Below are 18881 nucleotides of genomic sequence, written 5' to 3'. Positions count from 1 at the left end.
TGAAAAACTCATGCGTGATGCTCTCCATGCAGAATCGCAAGCGACTCAGCTCGCGCATGAGGCTTCGGTGAGTAAGATTTGAGCATGATTCTACCGACACTGCGCCCTCAAATGGGTTTTACGTTTCATAGTGGTGCTAGTGTGTTTTATTAAGGTAATAAGTGTAACCTCTCCCAAGTAACACATGCAACATCATTTAATTAGAAAAATATTCAGAATGGTTTTAAATGAGTTTTATATCAGTTTGATTGTAACTACGAGTTACAAATTAGTAATAAAGGTTCCCAATGTTTCACTTTTCAACCTTATACTCACTGTTTTCAAAATACCTCATAAAACACTTGGTTTCAGTCATACACAATTCCTACCGATTAATAACTCAAATAAAACCATAACAAAGTGTTTTGTTATTACTCAGTAATGTTGAAACCAATTTGCAACAGACGAATAAAACAAAACGTCAGAATGGTTGAAGGTTTAAATTCATGTTTTATGTACTTTTTTATGCACACTATTGATTTTAATTTAAACGCCACGATCCGAAGCACTACTGATTCATCCAATTATTTACATGAGCAGTTCCGAAATTCAACAGCACATCACTATACGAAATTGGCAAACCCAATTTTCTAGATGATATATGTCTTGATTATAGTGCTGCTTAAATGATATTCGAAATGCATTGTCCGTGTTCTCTGATTATCATCTTATTGTTATTTAGCAACACTCGTCAACAAGTACATTACATATATTCGCTTACCTTCTTTAAATAGTTTATTCGAAAACTATTATTAAAGTTGTACTGGATCAACAGTTTCCACCATCAATAAACAGAAATTATATTACAGCGCAAAATTTTCTAACTTCGATTTGTTATTGTTACCGAAAAACTTATTTAATACCATTCAATCACAGCGAGCTATAATTCAGTTTTCTAAATCTGATACTTAATAGACTTATATAACACAAGAATTAAAAAACAGCAGACATAGATAGGGCTGCCATATTTCAATCAATCAAGAAAAGTAAATAAATGAGAAAATACAGAAGTTTGAAACTGTAGTCATCCAATTCCTCATATCCCCAGTGTTCATCGGCTTTATCGGGCGATAAAAAAATCAGTCATTAAAATCAAGGTCATACAATCTTTTTCTAGTATGAGAGTCTTAATTTATTTAAGTTTGAAATGAACATGAATATGAACATTTTTCTAGTAGCTGGGGACAACATGAAACATGATGAAAGTAAACGCCACTTAAAATAACAAGCAGAAAAAATGCGTTTTTAACATACTCTCGGAAAACCAGGAACATTTCCGGTGCCCGTAGACCGATCAGAGATTTAGAATGAGGACAGATGAAGAAGTATTTGCGTCCAATAGTCCCGGTTTTACCATAATCGGATAACTTTGCATATTTATGCTTATTTGAAATTCGACAATGTTTCACATAGTTAACCTTTTCGACTAACCCATGTATATGTGTTTTAATTATATTATTGAATTGTAGATTTATATCGTGCGACATAAATTATAATATCCTGCAATTCTCATACTGGATTGATTTTCCGAAAGCTTCTTCTGTAGAAATGTAGTCCCAACTCGTTGGAATGTTCTTTTGCATTTGGTAACCCTATACCTAAGATTGGTAAACCAATATGGCCATATATTGAACAACATTTTTTTCAACTTTCTCAGAATTATATTGCAGTTTATAGGAGGCGCTTGGAAAATAGAGATCTAAAATCTTCATGTTCACCATAAATTAAAGAGCGCACGACAAAATTTACAGATATGCATACATATTACCGATATGATGATTGTAAACATTCATTAGCTTTTCTTCTTATCATAAACTAAGGCAGACATTACAAATGCACCTTTCATGCATTCTTATCTAACATATAATCTGTAAGGTTTCAAAGTTGTAACAATCATGGCATCTACAGAAATGTATTTGATTTTTACAATCGTTTTTAATAAGTTATAAAAATGTCCATGAAATATATCAAATGCAACTTGAAAGAGTTTTATATTGACTCCACCTCTTGCGCTTTTTTCGTTTTACATGAGTTATAAAGAAGTGATATTATCAAATACCAGGCATCCAAATTTGTCATAAATAGATTTGGTAGACTTATTTATGATTAACCGTGTTGCTTGGGCTTCGCGATTCGCATAATAGTCCCATGTCGATTTTGACGATTCTGATTTTCTTCCAGAAATAAGCTTTGTCATTTAAATCTTAAAGAAAAACTGGCTTTGTTCTAGAAATTTGAAAATCAAAGCTTACTTATGTTGTCCCATCTTGCTATTTATTCACATAACAGTCACATTCCTTATATTAATACACTTTTGCACAGAAAATAAATATTATTTTGGTCTTTAAATAGTTCCATACCATTGTATACAGATAAAGAATATAATGGCACATTTTCAGAAAGATTGCAGTTTTTATCGATTTATTAGATTTTTATACCGTTTCTCCACGTAAAACGAATTTGAACTGACACGGGACGGTTATGCGGCTGGGGCGGTTCAGTACTTGTTTCTAGAGCGTTACACAAGTGGCGTGGTTTTATAATTATTTCGATCTGAAACAGGCTTCAAAAATCAAAAGGCTTACAAATAATTTGAATTGATTGAAAAATTGTGTAATTTAGATTTGATAGGCGGAATTTTAGCTCGGTCTAGCCACTGGAGATAGATTTTAATCACAAAAAATTAAACATTTTGTCGTTGCTTGCTTTTATTTTTAGATTTATTTAAAACTAAAAAAAAATTTCTCAATGTTGCATCTTTGCACTCCAAGCTCAACTTGATTTGCGATTTTTTACATTTTTTTGTATTTTGTTCCCCCAAAAATTAGAAATTTTATCAAAGCATCACTTAACAGTCACATATTTACTGGATTTCTTATTCAAAGGAACATACATGCGATTGTGAGTAGCATAGGTGTTATAAAACTAGGGGATCCAAACTATTTGTATGCATCATAGAGAACTTAATTTGATATCATTCTTTAAAAAAGTACATATTCTCTAATATTTGACGAATTTGGAATTCAAGCTAAGTTTTATTATATGAAATCCATTTCAATGTGAGATAGTTGGCAGTATACTTTTCCACTTTTTTGTTTGTTTTAGATAACGAAGCAAATATCGCTGAGATTACTCTGCAACAGTTATCTCGACCCACTAAGAAATGGACGCGAATATTGAGCCCATTTCTTTGATAACTTGATGATTTTTTCCTGCTCCCCACCATAATTGTGATGGAGCAAGACCATGCTGAGGGTGGCTAGGTTCGATTCCCGGTGCCGGTCTAGGAAATTTTTGGATTGTCAGAAAGGTTGATTGTGTGACACCGATGCAAAAAATCGATTATTCTGCTAGCACTGCCGAACCACGTGGACCGATAAATAAACTGAGTATTATGTCAAAATCATTGATTGTATATGGTTAGAGATTTAATCAAAGTTATTTGGAATCATTACTCAAAGTAAAAATGCGGACAAGAAGGGAGGATGGTCTTGCCCTCTAACAAACATAGGTTGCTTGGCAGTGCTAACAGAAACATTGAGTTCTTGCATACGGTTTGAACAACCAATTATTGAAGCGTTGTAACAATTTTTGTAGACGTTTCAGCTACGTACCTTCTTCAGCAAAGTCATTCAGAATCTTTCAGACTATATGCTAACGTATTGAGTCACGTGAATGACGATCAATTTAATCCGCTAGGAACAAAAATGCAAAAAAAAACATTTTTCCATATGAATTTCAAACATGATGCGAAAAGCGGTGACGCACCCAATCGAGCCAATCTTTTGCACAGTTGATTAAAGTCCCAAAACGATTCAGAAAAACCTAGATCTCAATTGATTGGATGAAGTTTGAGATTGTGCCCTACTCTAATGGACACTATAAACGCATTTGCACAAAATTACACGCAACGTAACCCTCGGGACAATATAGATTCCATAGACAAGCTGTGGCAAAGGCTAGTGTAACCATATGAACTGTCGGTTAATGAAAACCCGATTCTTTGGTGCTTTATTACCACTCCTCGTTTTATTTCTACTAATCATAAACTAGGAACCCTCTTTCCCACATAAAAGGAATAAGTTTCTCAATCATTTTAACAAACCGGACATTGGTGTAAAGTTTCTTGCGGAATTCAACTCCTTCGAGCTCCGCAGACAACAACAAATTCATATCCAACTCTAACTCGGGCATCGCCAACATCATTGCCAGTCCTTCCATCGAGGTCACGCAAACCAGAAACCCATGTGCCTGTATATCGTTGTCAAGCTCTTGTCGCGTCGGTACTTGTGTTTTCGCATTTAGCTTACGCATTCCGTATCCCAAGTGTCGATGGTAGTGTGCGATCAAGTGATCGAACTGCTCCGTTCGCACGTCAAGCGATGCTGAGTTTATTATGAAGTATAGTAAATCGAATGATGGTGAACCATAGAAGGAAATTTGGTAATCAAGCTTAAACAGAAAAATACATTGTTCATAGAAACTTTTTTTTTCAGTTATACTGGGAAAAATTACCAAGAGAAGATCGTTATCATTGAACTGAATGTTGTTAATCCAAACATCGCCGTGGTTCAGCACGTTGAACTTTGTTGTATCCAATCTGAATAGTTTGCTGGTTTTAGAATAGATGTTTCCTCTCAATGGTTCCTGTGCACAAAACATGACTTTGATGATTATAAAACATATTTATATGGCCTCAATTACAACTTACGAGTGCTTCAATTATGTGATTTGGATATCTGAGTTCCTTTAACGCTTCTAGATACGAATCTAACAAAGGGGCATAATACTGTTCGAATTCCGTTATTAAGCTATCGGAAAACATCCCATCTTTGAAGTCTTCAGTGTAGGGTCCTTTCTTTAGAAATTGAACAATTGAAATAGACAACTTTAACGTAATAATAAGATAGGCAAAACTGTTCAAACCTGCTCATAGTACACCACTGAAGCTGCGTGGAATTTTGCTAATTTTTCTAATACCCTTTCGCATTCTTCCCGGTCTAGACCTGTGCTGCATTCTTTCATTCTATAACCGAACAATTTTAAATCTTCCATAATAATAACCGTAAATGGCGATGATGTGACTTTCAAGACTCTGAAAAAATGTCGTTAGCTATCGTTTATTTTGATTTATTCTTCGCTTACCGAGGGCCAAACTTGACATTTTCTTCCTTCCATAATTCCTCAAAAACCGGCAAAATTGTCGAGTAAACATCAATTTCCTTTGGAAAAGCCTTTATTGTTTCAACGATTTCTCCACCGAACGTTTTATCTGATTTCTCCTTAACAATAAAACTAAGCTGTTTCACCTGTTCCACGCTTCCCACGTGCACTTGAACCTCGAATATTACACGATGCATGAGTGACATATAGCCAGCGGTTTTCTCTGTAGCACTTGCTATGCTCATATTCAATATTGTGAAATCATGAGCCGCAATTTGCAAATCAGTGGAAATAACATCTTGGAAGTAGTCGACGTTGCGCCAATCGGTTGTCGTCGTGATTGAAGTAATTTCACAATCGTTGTTCATGGTAGCGCAGAATCGCGGCGCTGCAGAACGTACTGATTTCAAGGACGGTAGTGATAAGACTGATACGGAAATTTGTCGGATGTGTGTACCAAATATAAAACTATTTCTTCAATGTTTAGAGGCTATCAAGACTTGACGCGAAACGCAGAATTTATTATATTCTTTTTTATATTCTTATATTCTTTTTTAAATGGAATTCTAAAATGGAAATGGAAATAATCTACCTAATATGGGCAATTGCAAAGGAATTTTGATATACATTATAATATAGGGTATTAGTGTATATTGTTGACATGATCAGCGTTGGAAAAATCAAACTCTAATATAAATCAACGAATATTTCAATGATGTATGTACAATGCTTGATATTATCGTTAGTAAACTTGTATTCAAAAATAAAATTGGAATCCCACACCACTTATTTCGTCTCTGTGCATTACCGCTTCTAGAGACTTTTTTTTTATTGATATGGATTGATTGGAGTGGGGAATATAAATACTCTCGAAATATTCCTGAAAAAAAACAGTGATTAATCTCAAACAATTCAAATTTTTATCCAATATTGTTTTCAGTTCGCGGACTGAGTCGGTATACAACACTCCTCATTTTTAGAACGAGCTGCTTTTGCATGCACTTATGATTATGGGGCCCTCCTTAGCCGTGCGGTAAGACGCGCGGCTACAAAGCAAGACCATGCTGAGGGTGGCTGGGTTCGATTCCCGGTGCCGGTCTAGGCAATTTTCGGTTTGGAAATTGTCTCGACTTCCCTGGGCATAAAAGTATCATCGTGCTAGCTTCATGATATACAAATGCAAAAATGGTAACCTGACTTAGAAACCTCGCAGTTAATAACTGTGGAAGTGCTTAATGAACACTAAGCTGCGAGGCGGCTCTGTCCCAGTGTGGGGATGTAATGCCAATAAAAAGAAGAAGAAGATGATTAATATCACTCAAAATGTTTTTAAAATGCCTATTACGGCATGGCATCCATCTGTTGGCATACGTACGTAGACAACAGCGAATAAGAGTAACACAGTGGGAGAATATTTTTATCAGTATCAATTTAGCGACACACTTATCAGCTGCTTAATTTGCCACTATGTCAGTGGATCGTGAAATAGTCACGGGCGAAGTAAAAGTCGACGGATGGCGGAACTTAAACTTTTTCAAAGACGTAGTGTCGCAAGACTTAGCCCTTCCGGAAAAGGAATTCCAATTAAGACATTTGAGTGTGGCCGATGGTACCGATAAACAATCGGGATTTATGTCTTTATTGCACCGTGTTGTGGTGGATGTTGAGTTGAAGGATGGAATATCTATGAGAAGATCTTACATCGTAAAAGAAAAGTCGAATCAAGTTTTTGGTGGAGACCTGGTGGATAAATACAATGTGTTTGAAAAGGAGATTGAGGCATATCAAAAGCTCATTCCTGAGCTCGAGAAACTTTTCCAATACAAAGTTAAATTTGGACCAAAGTTCGTAAAGTTTACCAAGAGGCAAAAATCGTTGTATAGTAACATTTTTGGGTTCACAGGTTCTACAAAGCAGTAACAGAACCTTTCACGGTGATGGTTATGGAAGATTTGGTTGCATCCGGTTATTCGATGAAGGATTGTGGCAACAGATTGGATTTGTTGGATAGTAAGTTAGTGTTGTCGAAATTAGCAAAATTCCATGCTGCATCTGCTGTATATTTCAAACAAGTATGTTGATCAACCCTAACCATATTTATATTGAGCATCCCAGAATTATATTTACCATTCCAGAATGGAGCATTCCCTAAGTTGTTTAAAACTGGTATGTATAGCGAGGAAGCGGCTGATGACTATGCGGCATATATAGGAAACTTGTATAATTCGTTTAAAAAATGTTTGACGGAACGCAACTTCTCTAGTCACTATCTAGATATAATAGTATGTTTTAGATCTGAGATAACCATATCTACAATTGAAATAGTGTTGTTAATTTATTTCCAGAACCAATGGGGTCCAAACCCGTACGTTGCCGGTGCTAAATTATTTCGGCTGAAATGTGACGATTTTAACGTTTTGAATCATGGAGATTTATGGATGAATAATGTTATGTTTGGAGATAACGATTTATTGATGGTACAAATCATATTACTTTTATAATATTACGCTATATGAGCATATAATGTGATATGTTTCAGATCGATTTCCAGATTGCTTTCCACGGAAGTTTTACATTCGATCTCATAGAGTTCATAATATGTACTGTAAGCGTCGATCATGTTATCGATAAATTCGATGAACTGATCGAGTATTACCACCAAGAACTTCAAGATGCATTCCAAACATTAGATTACCCTGAATTATCGCCAACTTTGGAGAATGTGCAAGTTGATGTAGAAAATCATGGATTCTTGGCCGGGATTCTAACGATCGAAGCTATTGCAATGATTTCCTACATCAAAGTAGGGGATTTAAGTATGGATCTAATGTCCTCACCAGATGCGGAAGGTGAAGAATTTAGAAGGAAGTTGTATCGTAACGAGAAATATGTCGACGTTGTGGACCGACTACTACCTTTTTTGTACGATCGGGGATATCTCAAATGTTCGTTGGATTTTCCAAACCAAGCTAAATAAAGCAAAGCACTTGAGTATAAACTAATAAACATGTGAATCTAGAGTGTTATTACAGTTGTATTTATTTGATCTGGAAGGTGTCGTGTGTCCCATCTACAAAAAGGGCGATAAGCTGGATTGTAGCAACTACCGCGCAATCACATTGCTGAACGCCGCCTACAAGGTACTCTCCCAAATTTTATGCCGTCGACTAGCACCAATTGCAAGGGAGTTCGTGGGGCAGTACCAGGCGGGTTTTGTGCGCGAACGCTCCACCACGGACCAGGTGTTCGCCATTCGCCAAGTACTGCAGAAATGCCGCGAATACAACGTGCCCACATCGACCTATTCATCGACTTCAAAGCCGCATATGATACAATCGATCGGGACCAGCTATGGCAGCTAATGCACGAAAACGGATTTCCGGATAAACTGACACGGTTGATCAAAGCGACGATGGATCGGGTGATGTGCGTAGTTCGAGTTTCAGGGGCATTCTCGAGTCCCTTCGAAACCCGCAGAGGGTTACGGCAAGGTGATGGTCTTTCGTGTCTGCTATTCAACATCGCTTTGGAAGGGGTAATACGAAGAGCAGGGATTAACACGAGTGGCACAATTTTCAATAAGTCCGTCCAGTTATTTGGCTTCGCCGACGACATAGATATTATGGCACGTAACTTTGAGAAGATGGAGGAAGCCTACATCAGACTGAAGAGCGGATCGGACTAGTCATCAACACGTCGAAGGCGAAGTACATGATAGGAAGAGGTTCAAGAGAAGACAATGTGAGCCACCCACCGCGAGTTGGCATCGGTGGTGATGAAATCGAGGTGGTAGAAGAATTTGTGTACTTGGGCTTACTGGTGACTGCCGAAAATGATACCAGCAGAGAAATTCGGAGGCGTATAGTGGCTGGAAATCGTGCATACTTTGGACTCCGCAAGACGCTTCGATCGAATAGAGTTCGCCGCCGTACCAAACTGACCATTTACAAAACGCTCATTAGACCGGTAGTCCTCTACGGACACGAGACCTGGACGATGCTCGTGGAGGACCAGCGCGCACTCGGAGTTTTCGAAAGGAAAGTGCTGCGTACCATCTATGGTGGGGTGCAGATGGCGGACGGTACATGGAGGAGGCGAATGAACCACGAGTTGCATCAGCTGTTGGGAGAACCGAAAATCGGACGACTGCGGTGGGCCGGGCACGTAGCCAGAATGTCGGACAATAACCCGGTGAAAATGGTTCTCGACAACGATCCGACGGGCACAAGAAGGCGAGGTGCGCAGCGGGCAAGGTGGATCGATCAGGTGGAAGATGACTTGCGGACCCTCCGTAGACTGCGTGGCTGGCGACGTGTTGCCATGGACCGAGCCGAATGGAGAAGACTCTTACATACCGCACAGGCCACTTCGGCCTTAGTCTGAATAAATAAATAAATAATTTATTTGATCTACCTTACCTTACAAATATATGGCTACCGCTCCTGTACTTCATCTCTTCTATGTTCATCCCATGCTCCTATGTTCAAATATGCGAAGATGAAGGGCTTTGTGGCCGACCACTTGTCATGAACAATAATAATGTAGGGTAACCGGCGGTAATGTTGGCCCTAAATGTAACATTGGCTCATCACGCAAATTAATCAATATTTCAACGATAATACGTCGATTTGTAGGGAGATATTAACCACTGCTTCTTTAAAAAAGCGTATCAAACATATCTGCATCTGCTTCATTACGCTAGATTTATATTTTCTGAATGAACATACCTGCTTTCACCCATCAGATGAGTGGATAACAACCACACTATGTCAGCTATCATTTCCATTAGTATAGCGACAAAATTAACCAATTTTTTTTTCACAATACTGAGGGCACCCGTAGCCAAATGTTGTTGCGCTTTCGATTTGTAGCACTACGTTAATATAGGTTAAAGTGCGGAAAATTTTTTTTTTTTCGGTTTTGAATTTTTTTTCCAAGGGGGGACCCCTGGGAAAAAACAATGATTTTTCAATAATTCCGAAATGGAATGTCCGATCGAGCCAATTTTCAATAGCAAACAATGGGACCGCATTCCCCGTCGAATGCAACTTGATGCGAGTAATTCGGATATTGCTAAGATCCAAAAAGTGTGTCTACAAAATTTGTACACATACACACATACAGACATCACCTCAATTCGTCGAGCTGAGTCGATCGGTATATAAAAATCGGCCCTCCGGGCCTCCTATCAAAATTTTGTTTTTGAAGCGAGAAAGGCAAAAAGGAAGAACTTAAGTCGTCTAGCGGGCTTACTGAACTTGGAGAATAAGGTTTTGAATATTTTGAGGATTTAAATAATTTCGCCACTAAAAATAGACTGGGACAAAATTCGTGGACCGATGACCATGCTATCTTAACTATTAAAGATTCCCAGCCTTTTTAAGAAATCTATAAAAGTTGATTTGATTTGTCAGCCTTTGGATAACGCAGAAATCTGCGGAATCTTAGTCGTCTTAATGAACTAAAATGAGGAATGTGGGAATATTAGGGATTTTTATAATCTAGGTACTTGTTTGTCATAAATTCAAGAATTTTGTAGAACAACGACTTTAGGGGAAAACAGTATTTTTATGCACTCAAAAGCTTGAAAATCACTTTAACATGGACAAAACGTGAACGGAACGAATCGCAATGTTCACAAGACTTGTAGAGCACACCAAAAGCTTCCGTATAGGGGTTGTTGCGATAGATTTCGACGTTTATATCTCTTGTTAGTTTTTTTTTCCAAAATTGAAAATAGCCCAAAAACACTAAATCGACTTAAGTCACCTCGAAATTTTATCCGAATTAGCTGAAAATTTAACAGGAGAATTATTTTAGCATAAAAATTGTGTTTCCGGGCTGACCGGTAGAATTTTTGATACTTTTTGAAAACATGAAGAGGTCTAATGTGCTTAATAAACACTAAGCTGCGTGCGAGACGGCTCTGTCCCAGTGTGGGGATGTAATGCCATTAAGAAGAAGAAGAAGAAGAAGAAGAAGAAGAAGAAGAAGAAGAAGAAGAAGAAGAAGAAGAAGAAGAAGATTGTGTAATAATATCAGGAAGTCGGCACAGTTCTAACTGTTTATACAAAGTATCAAGCAAGGAATTGCCTAGAATAAGTTTTATAATTGGCTTTCTTCAGCAGTGCGTTATGCATCATTCCCACCTAAAGCATTGTTTACGTTTTGGAAAATAAAACCTTTGAGAGTATCGCACTGCGAGAGCAAGGAATGTGGGAGGGAAGGAATTTTAGTTCAACATCTACTAGTGAAGATGCAGGGAACCCATACTACCTTCATAGATGTCTCGGGAAGGAAAATTATTGTTAGTGAGTAAGATGAATAATAGGGAGCTCTATTTGACAATATAGAGCGTTTGTCAATAGTGCTGTCCAATGAGCAGCTCGAAGTAGCTCGAAGTTGTTCCCGTCCTGCTTGTTCTTTTTTGTCAACAAATGGGCATGAGCAGGACAGGGAGAAACTTCGAGCTACTTCAAGCTCTCATTGGACAGCATTAATAACAGTATATGCTGAAAAATTATTAAAATATATTCATCAATTTACTTACGAACCGTCCAAAGGAGGACATAGTAACCTGGATCTTACAAATGTTTCGCATCATAAACAAAACACGTTCAACCGCACACTTATTCACCGAACATTAAAAACAGAACCAAAAACTCGAATTTTACGAATGCTCTAAATCAGTGATCCCCAAAGTGCGGCCCGCGGGCCGCATGCGGCCCTCGAAGCCTTTTACTGCGGCCCGCGAAGGATTTCAGAATATGCAATACATGTGGCCCGTTGATATGGACAAGATGATACGAAACGCTTTTCATCATACTAAATTCAGTTTTTTTATACTCAGTGAATCTGTCAAGTTCACATCATTACGATGTTTAAGCACCATCATGAATAATTAAATTCATCACTTCATAAATGGTATGTAGGCCAACAGCAAACAACTTCGATGGTATTGCCCCGGGCTATGAAAATAGCAAATTCGTCCATTTTTTTGCAGATTCAAACGGTCAAAAAAGATCAAACTAATGTTGTCATTTACTGCTCTGAAATGAGGAAACTTTCAATACAAGTTAGGATTTGGCAAAATTTAAATTTGCTTTATTTTTAACTCCAGAAAGTCAGCTAAAGATTAACGTACTTTACGCTACCGTCGTGCAAGGCTTCTTTTGACTGCGGGAGCTACTTTGGATTTTTGATTTTCTGAAAAAAAAAAACTAGACGAAAAAAATACCAAATTTGAAACAAAAAGTTGCCATCCAAACAACCATCCAACCTATCAACACGGTGATAATGGCAATTTGAGAGTAATTTACTTTATAATTTTTGTTTCAAAGTGTCGAAAATAGCCTCCGATTTATCAAAAGAACCCTCGAACGATGGTACTTAAAATATTTAACAAAGTCAAGATTTTTCCGAAGCTCCGATTAGTTTATGAATAAAAGGTTTCTGAAAAATTCAATTGATCGGATATCTGGAAACAAGGTACATAGTGTGGAAATCAGATTTATTCGATTTCTTTTCAAAACTACTGCCCAAGCAGAACAAGTCAAGTGAAACTGGTTGCAGCAACCAAATTGTGACTGAATCCGGTCACATATAAGTTTCTGCGATCTTTGTGCAACATGTGTGCTACTCGGGTGGCAAGTTTACCTGGCTTTGAAACATGTTTGTCGTTATTCGACACGACAAGCTATGATCAATGGTGGCTCGAAATCTCAATTTTTATCTGTTTGTTCAATGACACAGAATTGGGAGATTTAAGGTCACTCCTGACGGAATCCAAGATTACACCACTCGATACGAAAGCAACGCACAACTGTCATTTTTATTATTTCGCGCATGCTGCGACGCAGCAAAGCTAAATCAACAAAAATGACAGTTGTGCGCCGCCTCTGAATCGAGTGGTGTGCCCCCGAAAACGCGAGCACTTTTAATCTTGGATTCCGTCGGGAGTGACCTTAAATATTTTGACTGCTATTAGTTTATTTATTCCATGCATTTACGCGCATACATTTTGCATATTTAAAGCCCTTGAACGGATGGAATGGGGTTAAGGAATCGTTATTGTTATGTGTAGTGAACAATAATCGTTCAACAAAAATTCAAAATCTTAGAATCGGACGGCATATGATCATTTGGAAAAATTGATTATTATATGTTCTGCAAACTATGTTATTTAAAGAAGATTCATCGCAACAAATTTTATTGAAATGTGAAATAAATATTCAAAATAATTTATTAAGGTGTAAAAATCTACATGAAATGAAAAACAAATCATGCAAATGTACTGTGGCCCGCTTCAACAATTCAAAATTGCTATGCGGCCCTTGATAGTAAGCATGCTGGGGACCACTGCTCTAAATCCTTCCTGAAATACGACGAGCTCGGTGGTCTAGTGGCTACCGCTTCTGCCTTATAAGCAGGAGGTCGTGGGTTCAATTCCAGGCTCGTTCCTTTTCTACTTTGTATTTCTATCTTAGTTCTTTCTGTGTTTCACGTTCTACCAAAACGATTCCTACTGTTATAACCTTCCATAAAATCCCAAAACCTCCCGTGGCACCTATGAGAGATCGTAGAGTTCTCTGCATCTTTCTTAAGTAGGTGTCCAACTAACCATCCTTTATCTTCCTCAGCATTCGCAAGGAGGTGGCCAAGACAGATCTCGACTATTGGAGGGTGCATTGCTTCCATCTAAGAGATAGTGATTAGTCCCAAATCAATATCTGTGGTAACGGATGAAAGTGTTGCTACTCTCATACAATAGTCTTGGCTTGTACCACCTACGAATTTGTGCGAATTGCTCAATGCTAATGCTAATGCTAAATCCTTCCTGAAATACGTCCGATCACGCACCAATTGATTACTCACTCGGTCGCACGAACTATATCTACTTACTGAGCAGAAACACGACAAAACAGGCACTGATGGCTGCGCAATGCAGAACACAATATTTCGGCAAATCGCGCGATCGTTCTGCTGTCCGAAACAAGAGCCAACACGCACTGAACTGATTACTTTATTACCGGCCGCGCAATCCGCGGCAGCCTGTAATTAACATATGCAATTTGTTTGAAGGCACAACATGAGGGCTAGAACATGTAGCTTTTTTGCAATTGCAGTTTTTAATACAGTTTTCATTTTTCTAAACTTTTTCACTTGCAAATATGGTGAATATTTGGAAAATAAATTATTCATATAATAGTATTTTCGTTAGCATGTCCTTGGTAAGCGTGCTATTGGGGGAGTCTAGAACGCACTCTCACAGTCAGTGTAGTAGTATCTTACATGCAGACAATTAGAATCTACGCTCAATAAGATGTTTTGATTTTCTCTATTTGTTTGCATGCTGCCTTTATTCAACGCAAGCGAAATGGCTTGTAATATAAACAGCAACCCATCTTTATCTTTCTTATGTTCGAAATCATCCACCTGATAGTGACAATGGTGTCGATCGGTAATGAGAAAGCGGAATCTTTGGCTAAGGTGGGCACAGCGCGATAGGCAAATCACCTTCGATGAATTTTTCACATTAGTTCGTCAGGAAACCTTGACAAGCTGGCAACAGAAATGGACAAATGGGGAGTTGGGTAGATGGCTGTATTCAATTCGCCCGCAGGTGTCGAAGCGTCCATGGTTCAAAAAATTGAATATGGGACGAGACTTCATTCGAACCATGTGTCGTTTAATGTCCAATCATTACACCTTAAATGCACATCTTTTCAGAGTGGGGCTCTCAGAGGGTAATCTCTGTGTTTGCGGCGTAAACTATCAGGATATCGATCATGTCGTGTGGGCGTGCGAAGAGCATCGTGGCCCCAGATCTGCTCTAACTGAACATCTCCGGGTCCGAGGAAAACAACCAAAGCCTATTAGGGAAGTGTTGGCGGGTCTTGAGCACAAATACATGTCCCTTGTCTACCAATTCTTGAAAGTTGCTGATGTTAGACTGTAACCATTATCCACCCATCCCTTTTGCTATCATAATCCCTCAAGAATGTCTTCATCTTGTCGTCACTCCCCATGCCCGCCGTTAAACCCCATCCGTATGTCTTCCTCTCGTTGTTGTCTCCCAAGGAAATGTGTCTTTGTCCCGATACAGATGTGAAACATCACCAAGAATGCCAACCATGGGAACATCAGCATTGTAGTTAATTAAGCACCCTGAATTCCTTTCCCTTTCTACTGTACTATTGTATTCCCTAACCTCGACCAAACCGCGAGTCTTTTGGTTCCCCAAAACTAACCCTATATATAAGAATCATAATATGTATAGAAAAATATGATTTCGGCTCCGTCACGCTTCATGGCAAATGAGCCTACTAAATAAACGAAAGATTAAAAAAAATGGTGTCGACATTTTGTCCATTTCGCTCGAGACTTTCGCTGGTTTAAATGAGATATTGCGGACATCTATCGTCGTTTTCTTGCTGTTTTGCGTCAAAACCAAATGTATGCAGGCCGAGTGGTGGAATAATACTAAACTAAAATTTAACATAACACTTTTGTGATTTGCTTATCCTTCATATGACATTTTCGCAGCCATTGATAAAAGCTCAGGGTGAGCTCTGTGATTTCCTCCTAAGAGTAGAAGAAATCATTTCAATTAGTATGCCTTGATGGCTCTTTAATTTTTAACTTCTTTTACTTAGTATGCTCCGAGAGGATCGCTCCACAACCAGGACGCAACAAATCATGAAGCACATTGGAAGCCCCGAAGCCCCCCATAGCAGTCGAGACTGTACAGCCAGCGTACAACAGCCGTCCTGGTCCTGCGTATGGGTGTGGTGAAAGGGTCTTCCAGCTAAAGGTGTGCGCCGCTACGCAACACCGCCACCGCCGACAGTTTTTGGCACGCCACCGCCACCGACATTTTTGCATCGGCGCGCCGCCGTTTAAAATTTGTCACGCCGATTCCTGATAGATCTGTACATCACGTTAAAACTCCAGAGAATTTTTTGTGAAGATACAAGTTCTTTTCATGAAAATTCCATATAATATCTTGTTCAAATTTCGAAGAGCTCTCCGTAAAAACTAAGCGTGAAAATGTCGAAGGAATTCTCGTTGGAATCCAAAAAAAAAATCTAATTGAAATTGAATTTTTGAACAGAAAAGAGTTGTTCGGTAGAAAGTCACAAGGCCATCCACTCCTGCGGCAGAATCTCATCCTCCCAAACCTTGGTAATTACCCAGTGCATCGCTCTAGCCAGTGCCTCACCACCCTGGGTAAACAACTCTCCTGGTAGTTGGTCAACTCCAGGGGCTTTGTTGTTTTTCAGCCGAACGATCTTCTCCTGGATTTCCTGGAGATTCGGAGCCAGAAGTCGTATGTCCTGCGCGCGTGCTCCTAGGTTCATTACCATACCACCACCGTTGTCTGCCATATCGTCATTTAGGTGCTCTTCGTAGTGCTGCCGCCACATTTGGATCACCTCACGCTCGTTTGTAAGAAGGTTCCCGTTTATGTCTCTACACATATTGGGTTGTCGCGGCGGACGACTCCGACGCGTAGTGTACACCGTCGAGAGTTTTGAGCGCAGACATACTGCAACGAGGTAGTGGTCGGATTCGGAATATTCGCACTGCGGTAAGTGCGGACGTTCGTGATGTCGGAGTAGAATTTGCCGTCGATTAGAATGTGATCGTTACTTGATTAGGTGATTCCATGTGTCCTTGTAGATATTCTTTCGGAGGAAGAAAGTGCTTCGGACTATCGTTCCGCGTTAGGCTGCAAAGTTTATGCATCGTTGGCCGATGTCGTTCGATACGGTATGCAGACTATCCGGTCCGATGACCAGTCTACACATTTCCTCCCTTCCTACCTGAGAGTTCATGTCACAGATGACGATTTTGACGTCCCGCAATGGGCATCCATCGTATGTTTGCTCCAGCTGTGCGTGTGGGCAGTGTACGTTGGTGATGCTATAGTTGAAGAAACGGCCTTTTATCCTCAGCTTTCACATCCGTGCGTTGATTGGCTGCCACCCAAACACGCGTTGGTGCATATTTCCCAGCACTATGAAGTCGGTTTCCAGCTCGTTGGTGGTGCCACAGCTTTGGTAGAAGATAGCCACTCGATGCCCCCTATTAGGGGTCGTTCAAAAATGATGTCACATGTTTTAGGGGGGGAGGGGGTCTAAGATTTTGTGACAGTACATGTACTAGGTATACAAAAAAGCGTGACAGAGGGGGGGGAGGGGGTCTAAAAATCCCAAAAAGTAGTGGACGTCATATTTGAATCGCCCCTTACACACTTTCTGTCCTGTCCAGCAGATTTCCTGCAGCGCTACGACGTCGAAGTTGCGGGGACGTAATTCATCGTAGATAGTCCTGTCGCAGCCTGCGAAGCCTAGCGACCTGTAGTTCCATGTTCCAAGCTTACAATCGACTCAAATTCATTTTACACAATTTCGAGAAAACAACAAAAAACTGTCATTAAACAAATTTACACCGAATCTTTCGATTTCATCGATATATATATATATATATATATATATATATATATATATATATATATATATATATATATATATCAATAGTCTTTGGAAAAACTCAACATCCTGGAGCACTTCCAGTGCTTAAACTGCAAGCAGTATTCCATAATTGCTCTTAAAAGTGCGTATATATATGTAGTTTCTCAAACAAACAAATACAATCGATCGAGACCAGCTATGGCAGCTAATGCACGAAAACGAATTTCCGGATAAACTGACACGGTTGATCAAAGCGACGATGGATCGGGTGATGTGTGTAGCTCGAGTTTCAGGGGCATTCTCGAGTCCCTTCGAAACGCGCAGAGGGTTACGGCAAGGTGATGGTCTTTCGTGTCTGCTATTCAACATTGCTTTGGACGGGGTAATACGAAGAGCAGGGATTAACACGAGTGCTACTATTTTCAATAAGTCCGTCCAGCTATTTGGCTTCGCCGACGACATAGATATTATGGCACGTAACTTTGAGAAGGTGGAGGAAGCCTACACCAGACTGAAGAGGGAAGCCAAGCGGATCGGACTAGTCATTAACACGTCGAAGACAAAGTACATGATAGAAGAGGTTCAAGAGAAGACAATGTGAACCACCCACCGCGAGTTTGCATCGGTGGTGACGAAATCGAGATGGTAGAAGAATTTGTGTACTTGGGCTCCCTGGTGACTGCCGAAAATGATACCAGCAGAGAAATTCGGAGACGCATAGTGGCTGGAAATCGTACGTACTTTGAACTCCGCAAGACGCTCCGATCGAATAGAGTTCGCCGCCGTACCAAACTGACAATCTACAAAACGCTTATTAGACCGGTAGTCCTCTACGGACACGAGACCTGGACGATGCTCGTGGAGGACCAACGCGCACTGGGAGTTTTCGAAAGGAAAGTGCTGCGTACCATCTATGGTGGGGTGCAGCTGGCGGACGGTACGTGGAGGAGGCGAATGAACCACGAGTTGCATCAGCTGTTGGGAGAACCATCCATCGTTCACACCGCGAAAATCGGACGACTGCGGTGGGCCGGGCACGTAGCCAGAATGTCGGACAGTAACCCGGTGAAAATGGTTCTTGACAACGATCCGACGGGCACAAGAAGGCGAGGTGCGTAGCGAGCAAGGTGGATCGATCAGGTGGAAGATGACTTGCGGACCCTCCGTAGACTGCGTGGTTGGCGACGTGTAGCCATGGACCGA

General features: G+C 39.8%; 3 protein-coding genes across 4 annotated transcripts in view; 2 read left to right on the top strand and 1 right to left on the bottom strand.

Annotated features, from left to right (window-relative positions):
• The window catches only part of LOC134227859 (uncharacterized), a 185920-nt gene that overhangs the window by 77575 nt on the left and 89464 nt on the right, over window positions 1–18881 (top strand). The window lies entirely within an intron of this gene.
• LOC134226978 (uncharacterized) lies at window positions 4050–5618 on the bottom strand. The gene is made up of 5 exons (XM_062708144.1): window positions 5185–5618; window positions 4966–5134; window positions 4751–4897; window positions 4555–4686; window positions 4050–4491 (listed from the first exon to the last, which is right to left on the bottom strand). Exons 1-5 carry the CDS (start codon window positions 5568–5570, stop codon window positions 4078–4080), a joined length of 1248 nt encoding a protein of 415 aa, XP_062564128.1. The 5' UTR covers window positions 5571–5618; the 3' UTR covers window positions 4050–4077.
• LOC134226977 (uncharacterized) lies at window positions 6567–8271 on the top strand. 2 transcript variants are annotated; one of them, XM_062708143.1, is made up of 6 exons: window positions 6567–7046; window positions 7106–7274; window positions 7338–7484; window positions 7548–7679; window positions 7742–8193; window positions 8257–8271. In XM_062708143.1, the coding sequence occupies exons 1-5, from the start codon at window positions 6670–6672 to the stop codon at window positions 8177–8179; spliced, it is 1263 nt and encodes a 420-aa protein (XP_062564127.1). In that variant the 5' UTR covers window positions 6567–6669; the 3' UTR covers window positions 8180–8193; window positions 8257–8271. The 2 variants fall into 2 exon arrangements, with proteins under 2 accessions (XP_062564127.1, XP_062564126.1); XM_062708142.1 differs by lacking the exon at window positions 8257–8271 and having other exon boundaries at window positions 7742–8250.

The sequence above is a fragment of the Armigeres subalbatus genome, chromosome 3 (genome assembly GCF_024139115.2).
Source record: "Armigeres subalbatus isolate Guangzhou_Male chromosome 3, GZ_Asu_2, whole genome shotgun sequence".
Taxonomy (NCBI): Eukaryota; Metazoa; Arthropoda; class Insecta; order Diptera; family Culicidae; genus Armigeres; species Armigeres subalbatus.
This window is presented reverse-complemented; position numbering and strand designations above follow the sequence as displayed.

What these genes read in the sequence shown, in the direction of transcription:
- LOC134226977 (XM_062708143.1), top strand. Translation starts at nt 6,670, where the DNA reads ATGTCAGTGGATCGTGAAATAGTCACGGGCGAAGTAAAAGTCGACGGA. An exon ending in GTCACTATCTAGATATAATA is followed by an intron (nt 7,485 to 7,547) that starts GTATGTTTTAGA and finishes ATTTATTTCCAG; the next exon opens with AACCAATGGGGTCCAAACCC. An exon ending in GAGATAACGATTTATTGATG is followed by an intron (nt 7,680 to 7,741) that starts GTACAAATCATA and finishes GATATGTTTCAG; the next exon opens with ATCGATTTCCAGATTGCTTT.
- LOC134226978 (XM_062708144.1), bottom strand. Translation starts at nt 5,570, where the DNA reads ATGAACAACGATTGTGAAATTACTTCAATCACGACGACAACCGATTGG. An exon ending in CAGTGGTGTACTATGAGCAG is followed by an intron (nt 4,898 to 4,965) that starts GTTTGAACAGTT and finishes CAATTTCTAAAG; the next exon opens with AAAGGACCCTACACTGAAGA. An exon ending in ATGATAACGATCTTCTCTTG is followed by an intron (nt 4,492 to 4,554) that starts GTAATTTTTCCC and finishes TTTCTGTTTAAG; the next exon opens with CTTGATTACCAAATTTCCTT.